This window comes from Pituophis catenifer, unplaced genomic scaffold (genome assembly GCF_029215685.1).
Source record: "Pituophis catenifer annectens isolate HBS135680 unplaced genomic scaffold, rPitCat1.0.hap2 SCAF_5, whole genome shotgun sequence".
Taxonomy (NCBI): Eukaryota; Metazoa; Chordata; class Lepidosauria; order Squamata; family Colubridae; genus Pituophis; species Pituophis catenifer.
The window spans coordinates 16,312,197-16,332,088 of record NW_027256885.1 but is presented as its reverse complement, the minus strand read 5'-3'; the positions used below and the strand labels follow the sequence as shown (position 1 = coordinate 16,332,088).

The following is a 19,892-nucleotide window of genomic DNA, read 5'->3' as shown; positions in this document are numbered from 1 at the left end:
ACTTTAAAGTGGCCATGTGCTGACAAGGTGTTTCAGAATAAAAATTCTTTTATTCTTCTATGGATCTTTCTATGAAAAGGCAGACCTGATTTCCAATATTTGGAAGGCCATGAATCGGGATGAGTTTGGTCAAATGAACTTTAGGTGTGGTTCTTCTGAGATCATCATTAATTCAGAGAAAGACAAATACCCCCAGGCCACTCAAGATTATGCTCAGAATGGCTGAGGGAAGCAAAAGAGGAAAGACAAGATGGTTGGAGAAGCCTTGAAAGAGCTACATTATCAGTAGTCTTTGATTTACGACTGGTTGCATAGCAACCATTCAAAGTTCTGATGGACCGGGGTGGGGGGGGCACTCAGACTTCGTTCCAATGGTCTCACAACACCTGCATCACATGATCACATAGGGCACTTGGCAGCTGGATTGCACTAACGGCACCGCCGTAAAATCAAGCCTATCAACATGACTGATCCATTTTAAAAATTGTCATGAATTAGTCATAACTTAAGGACTTCATGTATCCTGGAAACCTTCACGTTCCTAGGGCTACTGTTCTGACCAGTGGTGGGTTGCTCCCGGTTCGGTCCTGTTCTTTCTAACCAGTAGTAAAAGCGGCGGGAGGCTCCACTCACCTGCCCAGACGTCATCATGGATGATATGCACATGTGCAGAAGTGCGCGCACAAAGTGCATGTGTGCACTCCCGTTGCGAACCGGTAGTAAAGGTAAGTAGAACCCACCTCTGGTTCTGACCCAGCCTTAGCAGAACCAAGAAACAGCCTCCTTGTCCCGAAAACCCCCTCTTTATTTAGCTCCTGTGAATTACTGGCATTCACACACTGAAAAGTCCTGGCAATAATCCTTCAAAGGGTTAATTGCAGTAACAGACCTTATCAGTTCCTTGAGATACTTGCCAGGCAAAGCTGTAAACCACCCCTCCCTTTTTTTTTTTTTTAATTTATATGCCGCCCTTCTCCAGAGACTCAGGGCGGCTTACAGTGCGTTAAGCAATAGCCTTCATACTTTTGTATATTTTTATACAAAGTCAGCTTATTGCCCCCACAAACTGGGTCCTCAATTTACCTACCTTAGAAAGGATGGAAGGCTGAGTCAACCTTGAGCCTGGTGAGATTCGATCTTACTATAATTGCAGACAGCTGGTGTTAAATTACAGTGCTTAGTCTGCTGAGCTATCCAGGCTCCTATTTATTCCCCAGCCAGGGAGGGGCCATTCAGTGTCCACCTGTGCCTTTCTTCCCGAGTCAGCTCCTTGTCCTCAGTTCTCCAAACAGCTCTGCGCATGCGTGCATCTGGAACAGGCCCCAGCTGTTCATCCTCCCCACTTACCTCCAACTCCGAAGGCTGCTGGGAAATGTCTGACGGCCCTGGCTCTATCGCTGCTTCTGATGCAGAGCATCAGAGCGACAGCTCCCGCAGTACCTGGATGAAACCGTCTATCTAGATCCGTTCCAGTCCGGCTTCAGGCCCGGGTACAGCACGGAAACGGCATTGGTCGCGTTGGTTGATGATCTCTGGAGGGCTCGGGACAGAGGTTGTTCCTCTGTTCTGGTCCTATTAGACCTCAGCGGCTTTTGATACCATCGACCATGGTATCATGCTGCGCCGGTTGGAGGGGTTGGGAGTGGGAGGCACTGTTTTACGGTGGTTCTCCTCCTATCTCTCTGACCGGTCGCAGTCTGTGTTGGCTGGAGGGCAGAGGTCGACCTCAAGGCACTTGGTTTGTGGGGTGCCACAAGGGTCGGTCCTCTCGCCTCTCCTGTTCAACATTTATGTGAAGCCGCTGGGCGAGATCATCCGTGGTTTTGGGGTGCAGTGCCATCTGTACGCTGATGACACTCAGCTGTACATCTCCACCCCAGACCACCCCAACGATGCCCTTGAAGTGATGTCCCGGTGCCTGGAGGCGGTGCGGGTCTGGATGGGGAGGAACAGGCTCCGACTCAATCCCTCCAAGACTGAGTGGCTGTGGCTGCCGGCGTCCCGATATAGTCAGCTGGTGCCATCGCTGACTATTGGGGGCGAGACATTGCCCCCCACGGAGAGGGTGCGTAACTTGGGTGTCCTCCTGGACGCACGGCTGTCTTTAGAAGAGCATTTGACGGCCGTGGCCAGGGGGGCTTTCTATCAGGTTCGCCTGATACGCCAGTTGCGCCCCTTTCTGGATCGGGACTCCCTATGCACGGTCACTCATGCCCTCGTTACTTCCCGCCTCGACTACTGCAACGCTCTCTACATGGGGCTCCCCTTGAGGAGCACTCGGAGGCTCCAACTGGTGCAGAATGCGGCCGCGCGGGTACTTATGGGGGCGACATGGCGCTCCCACGTGACACCTCTCCTGCGCGAGCTGCATTGGCTTCCAGTGGTCTTCCGAGTGCGCTTCAAGGTGTTGGTTCTCATCTTCAAAGCGCTCCATGGCTTAGGACCCAGTTATTTACGAGACCACCTTCTGCCTCCGATAACCTCCCACCGGCCAACACGCTCCCACAGAGAGGGTCTCCTCAGGGTGCCGTCTGTCAGGCAATGTCGGCTGGCGACCCCCCCGGGGAAGAGCCTTCTCTGTGGGGGCACCCGCCCTCTGGAATGAGCTACCCCCAGGGATACGACTAATCCCGGACCTTCCGCCAGGCCCTGAAGACTTTTTTATTTCAGCAAGCCGGGCTGGGTTAAAAAATTTTTAATTGGGTGAATTTTATGGGTAACGGGGTTTTAAATTGGAGAAGCCTAAGATAATTTAATTTTGTTTTAATGTATTTTAATATTGGTATTGTGTGTTTTTAATTCTGGCTGTTCACCGCCCCGAGTCCTTCGGGAGAGGGGGCGGTATAAAAATTTAATAAATAAATAAATAAATAAGAGCCTTCCCCAGACTCCAGGACTGGCCCAAGTTCCTCCCCAACCTCCTCCTCATCCAAGTAAGTCTGCTACGGCCACAACAGGCTACCATGAATCAAGCAGATGCAATGACACCTGCAGAACTGTCTGACAGTTAATTCTTTCAAACATCTGTCCAAATCCTTGGATATGAACACTCCTGTGGTGCTCATCCTGGGTCAAACATTTCCCTCCAAGTGACCGACAGTTGAGGGACGCCAAGTAGTGGAGGATGTTTAGACTGTCCATTCATAATCCCCTGGACTGCGAGATGTGGCAAATAGATAAGAGGATGGATAGGCTAGCCCAGGGGTGGGCAACTGTGGCCCTTTTACAACCTTGGCTGTCTCAGGAATTCTGGGAGTTGAAGTCCACAGGTTGTAAAAGGGCCACAGTTGCCCACCCTTGGGCTAGACAGATGAAGTGTGTTGGAAATGATTCCACACAAAAAAACTTGGATTGGTAAGAAAAGTTTATCTCCCCCCCCCCCCCCCAAAAAAAAAAAAAGCAGTTTGCAAAGTGCAATGGGGTCTTGGCTAGAAGCTTCAACAGGAAGTTCTAATCCAAAAGCCACACCCCTGAATTCAAAAGGACATTTTATACAACCTATCACGACGCCCCATTCCTTCCCCTTCGGTCCCATTGGATAGGTGCTCCGGGGTTACAACTAATCCGAGGCACCTATTAAGAATACATTAACCCCCTTCCCGCCCTCATTTGCTTAACTGCTATTATCCAAATTACCTAGCCATGCACTGGTACTTCCTAACAGTTGACAATACAAAGGATTTTATTTTTGAATTTCATTGTTTCCTACAAATGGATAGATAGCATAGATGGATGGATGGATAAGATGGATAGCATAGAATAGATGGATGAGTAGGATAGATGGATAGTGGAGCTCCCATGTAACACCTCTCCTGCGCGAGCTGCACTGGCTCCCGGTGGTCTTCCGAGTGCGCTTCAAGGTTTTGGTTACCACCTTTAAAGCGCTCCATGGCTTAGGACCTGGTTATCTACGGGACCGCCTGCTACCACCAATAGCCTCCCACCGGCCAGTACGCTCCCATAGAGAGGGGCTCCTCCGGGTGCCGTCAGCCAAACAGTGTCGACTGGCGGCCCCTAGGGGGAGAGCCTTCTCTGTGGGGGCACCTACGATCTGGAACGAGCTCCCCCCGGAGATACGGAGGATCACGGATCTGCGCACCTTCCGTCGCGCGCTTAAAACATTTTTATTTCATCAAGCTGGCCTGGCCTAAATCTCCTCTTTTAAATTTAAATTTTAAATTTTAAATACAAATTTTAATTTGTTATGGGGTATTTTAAAATTCAGCCAAATTATTTAATTTGTTTTAATCTATTTTAAATTTTGTATCCCTGTGTTTTATCTTCTGGCTGTTCACCGCCCTGAGTCCTTCGGGAGAAGGGCGGTATAGAAATTTAATAAAATAAAGTAAAATAAAATAAAATAAATAAATGGATGGGTGGATTGATAGATAACAAGGCCAAATGTTCCCAAATGGGACTTTTGAAGAGGGTCACTCATGTGGGAAGCAAACCTCGCAACAACCCTAGATGGCAATGGGGCCATTGTGGAACCCTTTAACCCCACTTTTTCTTGATGGAAGCTGGGTGGGCGGCGCCTGAGGAGAGGCCAAGATGAGCCCAAGATGCCCATCGCTCAATCAGAAAAGCCAGAGAAGAGAAGGCTGGGGGACGGGGGGAGAAGAGAAAGAGGAAAAAAGAGAAAGGGAAAGATAGAAACAGCAAGAGAGAAAAAGGGAGAGAGACTGAGAAAGGGAAAGAAAAACAGCAAGGGAGAAAGCGATAGAGCAAGAGGGAAAGGGAAAAAGCAAAAGGGAGAGATAGAAAGCAAGAGGAAAAGGGAGAGAAAGGTGGAGAGGGAGAAAAAGGGAAAGAAAGGGAGAGATAGAGCAAGAGGGAAAGGGGGAGAGAGATGGAGAAAGGGAAAGACAGCAAGAGAGAAAGGGATGGAAACGAAAGGGGGAAAGGGAAAAAAGAAAGATACAGCAAGAGGGAAAGAAAAGGAAAGTCGGAGAGAAAGGGAAAGAAAGAGGGAGAAAGGGAAAGAGCAAGAAAGAGACGGAAAGAGAGCAAGAGGGAAAACAAGGGAGAGAGAAAGGGAGAGAAACAGAAAGAGGGAGAGAAAGAGAAAATCAGAGCCACCTTTTTGGTTTTTTTTCCTCTTCCCCTCAGGACTCTCCCCTCAGCCCGACGCAACCAGTCCCTGCGCGCTCCTTCTGAGGCGGACACAGGCAGTTTTCCCGCCCCCCCCCCCCCAAAAAAAAAAGCGCGGAGGGAGGGAAAAAGAGCGCGTGCGTGAGAGGGCGAGCGCGCCTCCTCGCTCCTCCCGCCGGCAGGGGTCCACCGCCCCCAAACGTGACGGCCGCTCTAGGCCTTCCTCCCAGCTCTCGCTCCCCGCCTCCTCTCAGAGCCGGCGGGACAGGTGGGGGGGGGTGGACGTAGCGTCCGCAGGGTGGGCGGGGCTCGTCGGGAGGTCCTCCGTCGCGGGGCATGACGGTCGTTTCCCCCCCTCCTTTCTTTTTACCTCAGAGCGAGGGAGATGGAGGCGCTGTTGTGGCCGGTCGGGGCCGCTTTGCAAGTCCCGGAGGCGTCGGACGGCCCCGGCCTTCGTCTGTTGGGCCTGGAAGGGCGCTTGGCTTCGGCCGAGAAGAAGCTGGGCGGTTGCCAGAGGACGGTAACAGAGCTGGGCAGCCAGCTGGAAGGCAAATGGGCCGCCCTGGGCGGCCTGGTTCAGGAATACGGGCGGCTGCAACGGCGGCTGGAGAACCTGGAAAACCTGCTGAGGAACCGCAACTTCTGGATCCTTCGCTTCCCGCCGGGCGGCCAGGGGGAGACGCCCAAGGTCGTTAGGGGGGATGATGGGCCAAGAGATGGGGGGGGCTAGTTTTGCTGTGGGGGATGATGGGCCAAGAGATGGGGGAGCTGGCTTGGCTGTGGGGCAGAGGGAGGGGGGATGATCGGCCAAGAGATCAGGATGTGAGATTTAAAATTCCCAAAATTTGGCCTGGTGGCTCAGCAGACTGATAGCATTGTGATTAACACCAGCTGTCTGCAATTACTGTAAGTTCGAATCTCACCAGGCTCAAGGTTGACTCAGCCTGCCATCCTTTCAAAGGTAGGTGAAATGAGGACCCAGATTGTGGGGGCAATAAGCTGACTTTGTATAAATATACAAAAGGATGAAGGCTATTGCTTAACACATTGTAAGCCGCCCTGAGTCTCTGGAGAAGGGCGGCATATAAATCAAATTTAAAAAAAAAAAATTATACTCAGAACTCCAAGACAAGTCTGGTTAACAAAATCAAAGATTTATTGGAGAAAAACATGAAAATAAAAAAAAACAAGAAAAGTGGTTGCAAGTGTGGCCTCTTAGACCATTCCCAAATGGATTGAGTTCAAAGAGCGCAAAAAGCAGTTTTCAAGCTATACATTTTATACACCTTCACAATGCAGCCACACCTAAGAAGCCCTCCCAACTCCCCCTTATTCTCTTAAGTCATCCTTTAAGTTGTTTTACACTTTAAAGGGTCTTCTTGACAATTTCCGACCATCCACTAATATATTTACTTGTAATTTTCACCTTGGGCCGATGTTCCCTTCTCGTTCCCTTCTCCTGATAGCGATTTTTGCCCAAGGCTTAAGTTCCTGTCTCCTGGGGAGCTCTTAGCAAGTCATAATACATTGTCTCCACTGATTACCATTTATGGTCACTTTACATAGTCAGAAAACAGCAGACAGATAGTCTCACACTTTGGTATTACATTTGTTACAATTTATAAAAGAATAACCTTTATTTCCTTTAAGGAGGAGAGGGGCTGGTTATCTTGGCTGTGGCGCAGAGAGACTGGCAGGTGGGTGGGTGGGTGGGGGGTCCTTGGGAGGGTTGCCCTGAGGGTGGTGGTGGTTTCCTGCCGGACGTCTTGGGACCCAACTAGGTGACAGCATCAGGGCATGGGAGGGAGGGGGGAGGAGGAGCAAAAAAGACTGGGAGAGTCCTTGGGGGTCTCCTTCAGCTTTTTGGTTTACTGGCAGACATCTTGGGACCCAGCTAGGTAATATTGTCAGTGTTAGAAGGGAAGGTGGTTTGTGGAGAGGAGGAGGAGGAGAAGGACCGGGGAGGGGTCCTTGGGGGTCTCTCTCAGTTTGGTGGATTTCTTGCAGATGTTTCATGACCCAACTAGGGAACATCATCAGTGCTAGAAGAGAAATGGTTTGTGGAGAGGTGGTGGAGAGTAGGAGGATGACTGGGGGTGGTCCTTGGGTGGTCCTCTGAGGTGGGTGGTTTCCTGGCAAACATCTTGTGACCCAGCTGGGTGACAGCATCAGGGATGGGAGGAAGGAGGAGGACTGTGGGGTCCTTGGTACTCTTTGAATTTGGTGGTTTCCTTGCAGATGTTTCATTACCAAACTAGGTAACATCATCAGTGATAGAAGGGAGAATGGGTTGTGTTGAGGAGGGTGGAGAGGAGGAGGAGGAAAAAGACGGGGGGTTCTTGGGGGTCTCTGAGCTTGTTGGTTTCCTTGCAGACATCTCGTGACCTATCTCGGTGATGGCATCACTGCTGGGAGGGAGGAAGGAGGAAAAAGACCGGGCTGTCCTTGGTGCTCTTTGAGCTGGCTGGTTTTCTTGCAGACGTTTCATGACCCAACTAGGAAACATCATCAGTGCTAGAAGGAGAGGGGTGTTTCTGGAGGAGGAGGCGGCCATGGGGTCCCTGGTTTTTTCTGCGCTTGGTGATCAGTGCAGTTGCTCTCAATGTTAAACACGCCGTGAACGTTTAGATCAGGTTTGGATGAGGATCAGATATTCTTGGAAGATGTAGTCCTTGACTTCGGACCACAATTGAACCCAACATTTCTGTTGCAAAGCAAGACATTTATTGAGTGAATTTTGCGCCATTTTACGTCCTTTCTTGCCACAGTGGTTAAATGAATCACTGCAGTTGTTAAGTTGGTCACAGGGTTGTGAACTGAATCTGGCTTCCTGGTTGACAGTGGGAAAAGGAGGATCACATGACCCGGGACACTGCAACCATCCTAAATATGAGTCAGCTGCCAAGCATCTGATTTTTAATCTTGTGACCATGGGGATACTGCAATGGTTAAGTGTGAAAAATGGTCATAAGTCACTTTTTTCAGTGGTATCATTTGAACGGTCACTAAACAAACTGTTGGTGAGGACTACCTCTTAAGAACATTTATATGGCTACCCCCACTCACGGTCGTCATCGTCATCCTTCTGTCTGCAAACGTCACTCCCTTCTATCACTGCTGCTGTTACCTAGTTGGGTCATGAAAAGTCTGGAAGGCAACAACAAAGTTCAATGAACACTACAGACCCACAGTTGTCATTGTCCTCTCTGCTTCACATACCCCATTCCCTCCTTGCACTGATGATGTTACCTAGTTGGGTCAAAGCAGGGACTGCCTTGACCAGGTTTAGCATCAGGCTGAGTCCTACATTATTGGTTTGGGGAGGCTTGAATGAGTGACAAGTTTGAGAGGTTTTGACACTTCCTTTGCGAGCTTCCTTTTTCAATCAGATTCGTTTATTTCTATCAGGGATCTCCGAACTTGGCAACTTTAAGACTTTGGGGGACTTCAACTCCCAGTATTTCCCAGCCCGACAGGCAGTGTTTCACTTAACAACTGTGGCAAGAAAGGTCGTAAAATGGGACAAAACTCATGTCTCGCTTAGCAACAGGAATTTTGGACTCAATTGTCATAAATTGTACCTGTACAACTACCTGTACAGACTGAATTCTGCAAATATGGAGACGCTGGTGATCTCTTAAATTAAATTCTGGGAGTTGAATTCCACCATTCTTGAAACGTGCTGACTGGGGAATTCTGGGAGATGAAGTCCACCTCTCTTAAAAGCATGCTGGCTGTGGAATTCTGGGAATTGCAGTCCACAAGTCTTAAAGTTGCCAAGAGACCCCGATCTAGAGGAAGCTAGTAGGTTTTTGTGTGCTAATGATAAAATACTGTTTTTCCCCCAGTATGCAATTTAACTCCAATTTATAGTATTTGTCAAGTTGCTGTTAAACATACAGGATTTGGAGGCCAGAGAATACCAAAACTGTAACCCTGCTATTGTATTTCCAGGTTCCGGTCACTTTTGATGACCTTTCTGTTCATTTCAACGAGCAAGAATGGGGCAACCTGGATGAATTGCAGAAGGATCTGTATAAGACAGTCATGAAAAGCAATTATGAGATGTTGGTTTCCATGGGTGAGAATATGTTATAATTCATCATCTTTCCAGCCATTGTTTATCCACTGTTTATCCACTAATTCTGCAGTATTCATTTATATAAGAAACTTTTTTATATACAATACCATACAGCAGAAGCCAGAACCAGAACTCAGAATCCAGAAGTACAGTATCAATAATCACAGAAGCAATAATGCAAGGACAAACCAACTCTTTTATACATAACAGTCAAGCTAAGCCACGCCCAGGCTCCAAACTGTCTGAGTCACCAAACAGTCCCCATTGGCTGACTTGTTGCCATGTCTTCCAATTCATGACCTCTTATTCACTGACAAGCTCCACCTCTAAGCCACCGCACCACTCTACAACAGTTCGTTTAGTGACTGTTCGAATTTACAAGGCACTGAAAAAAGGGATTTAGGGCTGGTTTTTAATTTATGACTGCCGCAGCATCCCCATGGTCACCTGATCAAAATTTGGACGCTTGGCAACTGGTTCCTATTTGTGGATGGTCACAGTGTCCCTGAATAAATGTTAGGCCACCCCAATTTCTTTAAACTCTGGGTAGAAAAACGTCATTTCAACATGGAATAACTTGAAACAATCACAGTCCAGGTAGTTCTTGACTTACGACCCCAATTGAACCCCAGGATTTCTGTTGCTAAGTGAGACAGTTGTGAAATGGGTTTTGTCCCATTTTTACGACCTGTCTTGCCCCATTTGTTAAGTGAATCCCTGCAGTTGTTAACTCAGTGACATGGTCGTTAAGTGAATCTGGCTTCCCCCTTGACTTTGCTTGTTGGAAGGTCGCAAAAGGGGATCACGTGAGCCCGATATGCTGTGACGGTCATAAATACGAACCAGTTGTTTAGCATCTGAATTTTGATCGCATGACCATGGGGATGCTGTGACGGTCATAAGTGTGAAAAACAGCCCTCTGTCCTTTTTTCCGGTGCTGTTGTAACTTTGAACGGTCACTAAACGAACTGTTATAAATTGAGGACTTGTACTGTTTTGGGCAAGACTTTGCCGGATGGACGTCGCCCCATTTCTAGTGACGGTGTTATCTTTTCCACTTATTTTGTTTTTCCCCAAAAAATTTTGTATGCAGTTAATAGAACTGTATTTTCATTTGTCGTCTGGATAGATTACGTGATTGCCAAGCCCGAGATCCTGACCCGGATTGAACAAGGAGACTCCTTGTGTGATACAAACATTGAAACCATGCCTGAAAATAACACACCGGCACACCCTGGCACAGGTAAATACACTGTTTCTTGAAATATACAGCTTTGTTTTTCTTTTTTTAATCCTTTTTTTCATAAAACCGGGTGGTTTTCTTGCAGACGTTTCCTGACCCAACTAGGTAGCATCATCATTGTTAGAAGGGAGTGGGGGTTTGCGGAGCGGAGGAGAAAAAGAAGGGAGGAGGAGGAGGAGTGTGGGGTCCTTGGTGCTCTCTGACCTGGGTGGTTTTCTTGCAGATGTTTCATGACCCAACTAGGGAACAGCATCAGTGCCAAAAGGAGGGGGAGTTGTGAAGTGGAGAAAGAAGAGGAGGAGGAGGACTGTGGGGTCCTTGGTGCTCTTGGTCCTTCAAATAACCAGCCCATATAGGGCTTTGACAAGTGGTGCACTGGCCTAGAGATGGAGCTCTCGCCTCACAATCAGGAGGCTGTGAGTTCGATCCTAGGTAGAGGCAGATATTTCTCTGGCACAATGGGAATATATCTGCTGAATATAGCTCCGCATTGGTCACAGGAAGGGCATCCGGCCAGCAAACACTCAGCTCCATTTAGTTGCCCAGACTCCACCCTGCAAGGGATTATGGGGTCATTAAAAGATGATAGTGCTTTGACAACCGGCACCGTGAATTGGACGCTGAAGCAAATCGGCAACCGATAAGACAGCTGACCTGTTTGCAAATCTCGGCTTCTCCAAAACCAGGTCAACCACCCCATTTTGAACCTGGATACTTTTCAAGGGTCGGTCACCTTCAGACCCCGGGGTTTTGACCTTGGGGCTTACGGCAACCTTTCCTCTCTCCTCCATTCAGAGTCCCCCGTTGCTCCAGTTGATGTTTCTTTGTGGCTGAAAGAAGAAGTAGAAGGACCTGAAGGCAGTGGCAACGCCAGGCCTCCTGAGGAGATGAGTGCTGGACTGCACAAGGGTGAATAGCCAGTGTCCTGGAATTGTGGTTTGGCTTAGAAAGAAGGGAGCCTTTGATCATGCTTTTTTTCCCCATAAGGGCAGTCTTCCTCATTGACCCAAAATTCATTGACCCAGGAGATGAGCATCCCAGAATCTTGTTTCCCTTTGGACCGTGCCGGAATGACATATTCTGGACAGAAATGGAAGCTTGTATTGATGAATCTGACTCCTTACTGCTTATTTGTTATTAGATTTTTATCCCGCCTTGATTACTTTATAAGTAACTCAAGGTGGGGAACATCTCTAATGTTCCTTCCCCTTCCTATTTTTCCCACAATGACCCTGTGAGGTGGGTTGGGCTAGGAGAGAGGGACTGGCCCAAAGTCACCCAGCTGGCTTTCATGCCTGGGGCAGGATTAGAATTCATAATCACCTGGTGATTGGCACCAGGTTTGCTTTCTGGTGAGGGGGGACTGCCTGAGGCGGGACTAGAACTCATTGTCTCCTGATGTTAGGGACAGCACCTTAACAACTAACCAAACTGGCTCCTATCTGCTAGGAATTCTAGTTCAACATTAATTTAAACCTCATTATTTCGTTCTTGATTCCTTGTGGTAGCTATGATCCTATTTTCTATCAAAGTTTCTCTTTACCACTATCCCTTGATACCTTTCCACGATCTCCTAGACTACAGGTGTCAAACCCGTGGCGTCACGTTGCTGTTTTGCGACGTTTTTCCCATTCATGGAGCTGCGGCGGGCCTGGCCTGCGTGTGACATATCTGGCCCGCGGGGCTGCCAGTTTGACACCCCTGTCCTAGACCAAATACTTCAGGTTGGTTTCAGTGGGCCCTTCTTCAGCTCTGACTCACCAACTTTCAGTTCATCTCACCTTGTTCCCAACCATCTCCTCTTCGACCCTTAAGGCCGCAGGGACCGTCCTTCTGTCCTGCCTCCTCAGTTCTGTTTCTGCACACCTCTTCCAGTCCATGAGATTCCTTGATGTTAGAGAAGAGCAACGGCCCTGTTTTCCTCTCTTCTGTGTCCAGGTTCTTCAGTGGAGTATATAGACATACCCTCAGGGATTAAAGAGGAGATGGAGGAGGTGTGCTTGGGCCCCGGGGAATGCCACAGAGAGCACATGCAATACAATCCTAGTGAGGGTAAGTTACCACTTTCTGTTGAGAGCTATATAGCACTTAGACTTATATACCGCTTCACAGTGCTTTGCAACCCTCTCTAAGCGGTTTACAGAGTCCACATATTGCCCCCAACAATCTGGGTCCTCTTTTTAACTCATTTTATATGTTTGAAGTCCTACTAGGCTGTGGTAGCTAGATATTTCTTCATTTTGATCTTTGTTGTTATCAGTAGAATAATATTTGAAACTATGGGTTGAACGGTGGGGTCCTTGGTGCTCTCTGAACTTGGTGGTTTTCTTGCAGACGTTTTATGACCCAACTAGACAACATCATCAATGCTGTAGGTAGTGGGGTTTGCGGAAGAGGAGAAAGGGAAGAGGAGGAGGGCTGGGTGGTCCTTGGTGCTCTCTGAGCTTGGTTGTCTGTTTGCAGATGTTTCATGACCCAACTAGAGAACATCATCAGTGCTAGAAAGGAGTGAGGTTAGAGAGGAAATACCTCTCCTTTCTCCCACTGATGATGTTACGTGGGGTCATGAAATGTTGGTTTGTGAAATGTCCGCAAGAAAACTATGAAGCTCAGAGAGCACCAAGGACCCCACAATCATTATATTAAGCTGATCTAAGATCCCCATACCTCTTCCTGTCCTCATTGTATGTTTGGGTCAACCTCTCAACAATCCTCAATCTCCATGGGTGTTAGTTTTTCAGATAGTGTGCATTTCAAGAGAATAAATTGGAGAGACCTTCCTTCCTTCCGTCCTTCCTTCCTTCCTTCCTTCCTTCCTTCCTTCCTTTCCTTCCCTCCCTTTTTCTTTCTTTCTTTCCTTCCCTCCCTCTTTTTCTTTCCTTCCTTTTCTCTTTCTTTCCTTTCTTTTTTCCTCTCTACTTCCTTCCTTCCTTCGCTTTCTTTTTCTTTACTTTTCCTTCTTTCCCTCCCTCCCTTCTTTCTCACTTTTTCCTTCCCTTTTTTCTTTTTCTTTCTGTCTGTCTGTCTGTCTCTCTTCTTTTTTCTTTCTTTCTTCCTTTCTTCTTTCTTTTCTTTCTTCCTCTCTCTCTCTCTCTCTCTCTCTTTCTTTCCCCTTTCTCCTTTCCTTTCTTTCTTTACTTTCCTTTCTTTTTTCTTGACAGAATATCAGACCATTACCATTTCTGAAGAACATCTCTGTGGACTTCAGGAAGACCAGTGTGCTCAGGATCCGTTGTTCTTTGGGGAAGGCCCTAGCTCTGGTAAGAGGAGAATTTTGGGTTCTTCTGATGTCACGTTCAAAAGGGAGTTTATTTGTTGAGATGTGGCCTTCCCACTGAATTAACCAAAAATAATCCCACCTTGCCATCGTATAAAGTAGGCTAGGAAACCACAACTCCTGGTCAAGAATGTCAGGGAGCAGAGTTTGGGGAGGGCAGGATCTGCTTCAGGTCGTCCTTAAATTACGACCGCAATATGAGTCCAACATTTCCATTGCTCACACTTAAGGGAGTTTTGCCCCTTTTTACGCCCTTTCCCCACAGTTTTTGTGAATCACTGCAGTTGTTAAATTGGTAATAGAGTTGTTAAGTGAATCTGGCTTCCCCTTTTGCTTGTCAGTAGGTCGCCAGAGGCGATCACTTGACCCCGGGACGCTGCAACTGTCATAAATACATGCCAATTATTGAATTTTGATCATGTGACCACAGGGTGCTGCGACACTCGTAAGTTTGAAAAACAGTCATAAGTCACTTTTTTTTCTAGTGCCGTTGTAACTTCAAATGGTCACTAAACAAATGATTGTAAGTTGAGGATTACCTGTACAATGCACAGTGGCAACTTGACAAACCATTGTGCTTAGGAGGAATCACTTTTTCCTTGATTTGATTACTTGATTGTGTGCCATCAAGGTAGTGTTGGCCGTTAATAATTGTCATTATTAATGACCGTTAATGAATAAATTGGCCCTTCAACTCTTCCAGTAATGGAACTATGACTGCTTTTAACTGAGTCCATTCACCTTTTTTTTTTTTTTTGCTTTTAATTTATATGCCGCCCTTCTCCGGAGACTCTGGGTGGCTTACAATGCGTTAAGCAATAGCCTTCATACTTTTGTATATTTATACAAAGTCAGCTTATTGCCCCCACAATCTGGGTCCTCATTTCACCTACCTTTGAAAGGATGGAAGGCTGAGTCAACCTTGAGCCTGGTGAGATTTGAACTTGCAATAATTGCAAGCAGCAGATGTTAATAACAGTGCTTTAGTCCACTGTACTACAGGCTCTTGTATTGGTTGTCGTCCTCTTTTCTTTTCTTCTGCATTTCCCACCCTTATGGACTATCCAAGCAAGCGGAATCATTGCATAATATGATAATTTAAGCTAATTTAAGATAACACTAGTGTTAGCAGCACAGAGGGGCTTCCGTGTTGACAATTGGTGACTTCACCGTTCCCTGGGGAACGCTCAGTTCAGTGCTCCTTTCATGTTGCCAACAGGAGCTGGAGTAAAGGATGGGAGCTCACCCCGTCTTAGAACAGCACCGGGTCTCCAACCTAGCGTCCTAACCATGCAAGCCATCATGCTCAGGGGTCGGCAACCTTAAACACTGAAAGAGCCACTTGGACCCGTTTCCCACAAAAAAAAAACCACACCAGAGCCACAAAACCTGGGTGGGCGTGACCAACTCGATGTCACTCACTCCCACCCAGTTACATGACTCCCTAGCCATGCCTACCCACCCACAAAACAATTCTGTCTCTCTCCCTATCTCCCCCTCTCCCCCATGTCTCTCTCCCTCTGTATCTCCCTCTTCCCCTCTCTCACCCCTCTCTATGTATCACTATGTGTCCCTATGTGTCTCTCTCCCCCCCTCTCTGTGTGTGTGTGTGTGTGTCTCTCCCCCCTCCGTTCGGGTGACCGTCCTCCTCCCCCCTCCTCTCGTGATGCCCTGGCAAGCCAGAAGCATGCACACGCACAGGGAGACCCTCCCCAAGCGAGCGCCAAAGAGCAGCAAAGGCGCACGCAGGGTGGGCGGCCTCTCGCTTAGGAAGGTCTTAACAGGACACGGTTTCTCTCCTGCACTAATGCTCCGGCCATCGCCTTGCTGTTTCATCCCCCACCCCCAGCAGCTCTTCAGCCGAGTGCGGAGGGTGCGAACTCCATCCCGAAGCGGCAGGAAGCGAAGGCTGCCTTACGTGCAAATGTGGCTGCACTCTCCTCCTCCCACTCTCGTGACGCCCTGGCTAGCTGTGGCTGAGCCGGGAGCATGCGCACGCGTGGGGAGACCCTCCTTAAGCGAGCCGTTGCCCGCCCCGCACGCACCTTTCCTGAGCTTCAACGCTTCCTTGAGGCTCTCCCCGTGTGTGTGCACGCTCCCGGCTCAGCCACAGCCAGGGCGTCACGAGAGTGGGAGGAGGAGATCCGGCAATGGCCAGATCATTAGTGCAGGACAGAAGCCACGTCCTGTTAAGACCCTCCTAAGTGAGTGGCTGCCCACCCCGCACGTGCCTTTGCTGCACTTTGGCACTCGCTTGAGGGTCTCCCCGCACGTGCTCACGCTCCCGGCTCGGGGTGAGGAGAGTGCAGGAGCGAAGCTGCCCTGTACATGCCTTCGCACCACATTTGCACGTAAGGCAGCCTTCGCTTCCTGCCGCTTCGGGCTGGAGTCAAAAAAAGAAATAAGAGGGGCGAGGGATGGGGCCAACCAGTGATGGGACAGGGAGCTGTGGCAGAGGGCCCAAAGAGCCGCATGCGGCTCTGGAGCCGTGGGTTGCCGACCCCTGAGCCATGTATTTGTTGTCTGGAGAATTCTGGGAGTTGAAATCCACAGGTCTTAAAAGTTGCCACGGTTGGACACCTGATTTACATGCTTTGATCCAGGGAGTGAAATTGTTACCAAACAAGGAAAATATATTTTTACGCTTCTCCCACCTGAAGTTAAATTGTTCTCAAACAATTAAACTTTTTTTTAATGATCTCTCATTTCTCTCTCTCTCTGTCTACAGTATTTTGCAACGGGCTCTTGTTTTCACTTGCCATGTCCTCAAAGGGGAAGAGAAAGGGCCACGGTTCATCCGAAGAGCGCAGCAAGAAGCACAGGAAGGCCATCAGTCTGAATTTGAAGATGAAGATCATCAAAGCCTACGATGCCGGGAAGAAGGTGAACATCATCGCTCAAGAAGAAGGCCTGGCCCATTCCACCATCTCCACCATTTTGAAGAACAAGGAACGGATCAGGGAGGCCATGAAAGGATCCCAGGGGACAAAAGCCATTATCACCAGGCAACGCAAAGGCCTCATCCACGAAACGGAGAAACTCCTGATGCTTTGGATCGAGGATCAGATCCAGAAAAGGATTCCCATCAGCCTCCCTCTCATTCAGGCCAAGGCCCGCAGCATTTTTGCGACCCTGAAGGAACGAGCGGGCGAGGAGTGCACTGAAATGTTCACGGCCAGCCGCGGTTGGTTCATGCGCTTCCAGCGAAGGTTTAATTATCACACTGCGCACCCACTAGGTGAAGCTGCGGGTGCCGACGAAATAGACCAACGCTTCCTGGATGACTTCGACGATCTCATAGCAGAAGGGAGCTATTTGCCCGAACAGATATTCAACGTGGACAAAACCAGGTTATTTTGGAAAAAAATGCTCAAACAGACCTACCTTCACCAAGAAGCCCAAGCTATGCCTGGATACAAAGCCTTTAAGGACAGGATCACTTTGCTGTTGGGTGGAAACGTCACCGGATTCAAGCTGAAGCCGTTTCTGATCCACAAATTGGAGGATTCCCCCGTGTGCGAAAATATTGGCCAGCAGACCCTGCCCGTTTATTATCAATCTGATCAGAAGGCTTGGATGACCCAAGTCGTCTTTGAGGATTGGTTTGTGAATTGTTTCATACCCCAAGTGCAGGAATATTGTTTTCAAAACAGAATCCCTTTTAGAATTCTTCTGCTCCTCAATAACGCCCCTGGATATCCCCCGCACCTGGACAATGTCCATCCAGACGTGAAGGTCGTTTTTCTACCAAAAAACACCAGCCCTTTCCTACAGCCCATGGATCAGGGAGCTGTGTCAACCTTCAAAGCGTGCTATTTACGGGCCACGCTGGCCACAGCCGTTGCCGCAACAGGGGACAATGGGGTGACCTTGCACGAGTTTTGGAAAGCGTACGATATCAGCCACTGCATCGAAAATATCGCAACAGCCTGGAAGGACGTCAGCATGAAATGCATGCAAGGGATTTGGGAACGATGCTTAAAACGCTTTGCTCTCCTCGTCCATAATTTTGAAGGCTTTGACCCAAACGAAGATTTGGATGAAATCAGTCACAACATTTTGACACTCACCCGAGCACTCAGTTTAGAGGTGGATGCGGAAGATGTGAAAAAATGGATCGCCTACCCTGAGGGAGAGCTTTCCAATGAAGAATTGATAGAGCTGAAAGAAGAATTGGAGGCCCAAGGCATTGCAGAGGAGGAAGAAGAAATAAAATTCTAGACTTAAGTTCAGGAAGTTCAATGTGAAAATATCGATTGGTGTTTTTCTCAGACATTAACAAAATGTTACGAAAATTAGGAAGTATGGATCCAAATGTAGAACATTTTGGAAAGTTACATTGGGAGACCAGGAAGTTCATGTGAAAATATTGACCAGTGTTTTCTCATGTTAATGAAACGTTACAAAAATTAGGTAGTATGGATCGAAATGGGCGTTGGTCCTACCTGAACGCCATTTCTAGTAGAGCTGGAAGAGAGCATCCAGGAATGGGTAGTAGCTCTATCTTCTGCATGTAGACTGAGCATGTGATCTTATTTGCATCTCTGGTCAATCCCTCCTTGTCTGGTGATTCCCAGTTCGGCAAAGGCAAGCAATGAAAGACTTGTGACCTGTAAAACAGAAGCCCCTCCCGGACTGCGGACTAGACATTAATAAGGGTGGGGCTGGATGCTCTCTTCCAGCTCTACTAGAAATGGCGTTCAGGTAGGACCAATGCCCATTCTCCCTAGAGCTGTACGAGAGCATCCAGGAATGGGACATACCAAAGCCTGCCTGTCCCCTATGGGTGGGAGTAGGCTGGTCCCAAGTCCCCCCCGACACTATGAACTCTCTGGAGGACACGCCTCCCAAACGCTGCCTCCGCCAAGGCAAAAGAGTCTAATTTATAGTGCCGAATAAATGGAGATGGGGAGGACCAGGTAGCTGCCCGACACACCTCAATAGAGGCCTGTGTTGCCCACGCCGCAGTCGTTGCCGTGCTCCTCGTGGAATGCGCTGTTATATGTCGGGGTTGGCAGTTGTTGCACCGCGTATGCTTTAGCAATGCAAGCTCTAATCCAACGACCCACCATCGAAGGAGTGACCCTGTGTCCCAGTGTAGATGGTTGAAATGAGATAAAGACTCCGTCTTCCAGAAAGATGACGTGCGTTTGATGTAGATACGAAGGGACCTTCTCACATCCAATTTATGCCATCTCTGCTCAAGGGCATGTCTTGGGTCAGGGCAGAAATTGGGTAATACCAACTCCTGAGCCGTATGGAACCATGAATTGACTTTAGGAATGAAGGAAGGGTCCAAAGACTACCCTGTCCGGGTGAAATATGCAGAGGTCCTGTCTTACAGAGAGAGCCGCCAGCTCCGAAATCCTTCGGGCTGATGTAATTGCGACTAAAAAGGCCACCTTAAGTGAAAGGAACTGTAGACTGACTGATCTTAAGGGCTCAAAGTGACTCTCTGTAAGTGCCTGCAAAACCTTAGTCAGATCCCAGGTGGGATACCTGTGAACCACAGGCGGGCGTAGGTTGGAAGTGCCCCTGAGGAACCTGCGCACCGTGGGATGTTTGGCAAGTGACTCCAAACTCCCGCATGAAAGGACTGAAGACATTTTCGCTAGAATAGCAAAAATGTTCCCTAGTAATTCACCGAAATGCTGGAAATGTAAGAGTAACTATGGAACATACTATCATCTCTGGTGGACCTGCCCAGTGGCAAAGAAATTCTGGGCGAAAGTTAAAAAGTGGATAGAGGAAATAATTCAGAATTCAATAAAGGGAGAACCTGAGCAGTTTCTACTAGGGATTTCCATAGAAAACTATACTAAAGAAATATATTATTTAATATTACATATACTGACAGCAGCCCGCATAGTCTATGCGCAAAATTGGAAGAAGGAAAACTTACCATCAGAAGAAGATTTAATTAGGAAAATCTTAAGAGTGCGCAGAGATGGACAAATTAACAAAAGAAATCAAGGAGAAAGAGGATACAGAATATTACAAAGTGTGGTGTCGGTGGTATGAATGGTTGGAGAATAGGAAAAATGAGAAAGGAATAAAGAAGGGGGGGAGAAAAAATGTTGAAGATCAAGGTACAATTCAGACGAAAGAAAGAATGGTGGAAAATAATTGTTGAATAAGATAAAGTTAAAATAGATGTGAATAGATGTAAATAGTAAGAAAGGATCACTTCAAAGTAGCTG

The 19,892-nt window shown here is 48.0% G+C and overlaps 1 protein-coding gene across 1 annotated transcript; it reads left to right on the top strand.

Moving 5' to 3' along the window:
• Window positions 1-5,476: 5,476 nt before the first annotated feature.
• Window positions 5,477-19,892, top strand: LOC139317465 (tigger transposable element-derived protein 1-like). Its single transcript, XM_070944531.1, has 7 exons — window positions 5,477-5,779; window positions 9,046-9,172; window positions 10,302-10,415; window positions 11,211-11,324; window positions 12,354-12,467; window positions 13,577-13,675; window positions 16,421-19,892. Exons 1-7 carry the CDS (start codon window positions 5,477-5,479, stop codon window positions 17,911-17,913), a joined length of 2,364 nt encoding a protein of 787 aa, XP_070800632.1. The 3' UTR covers window positions 17,914-19,892.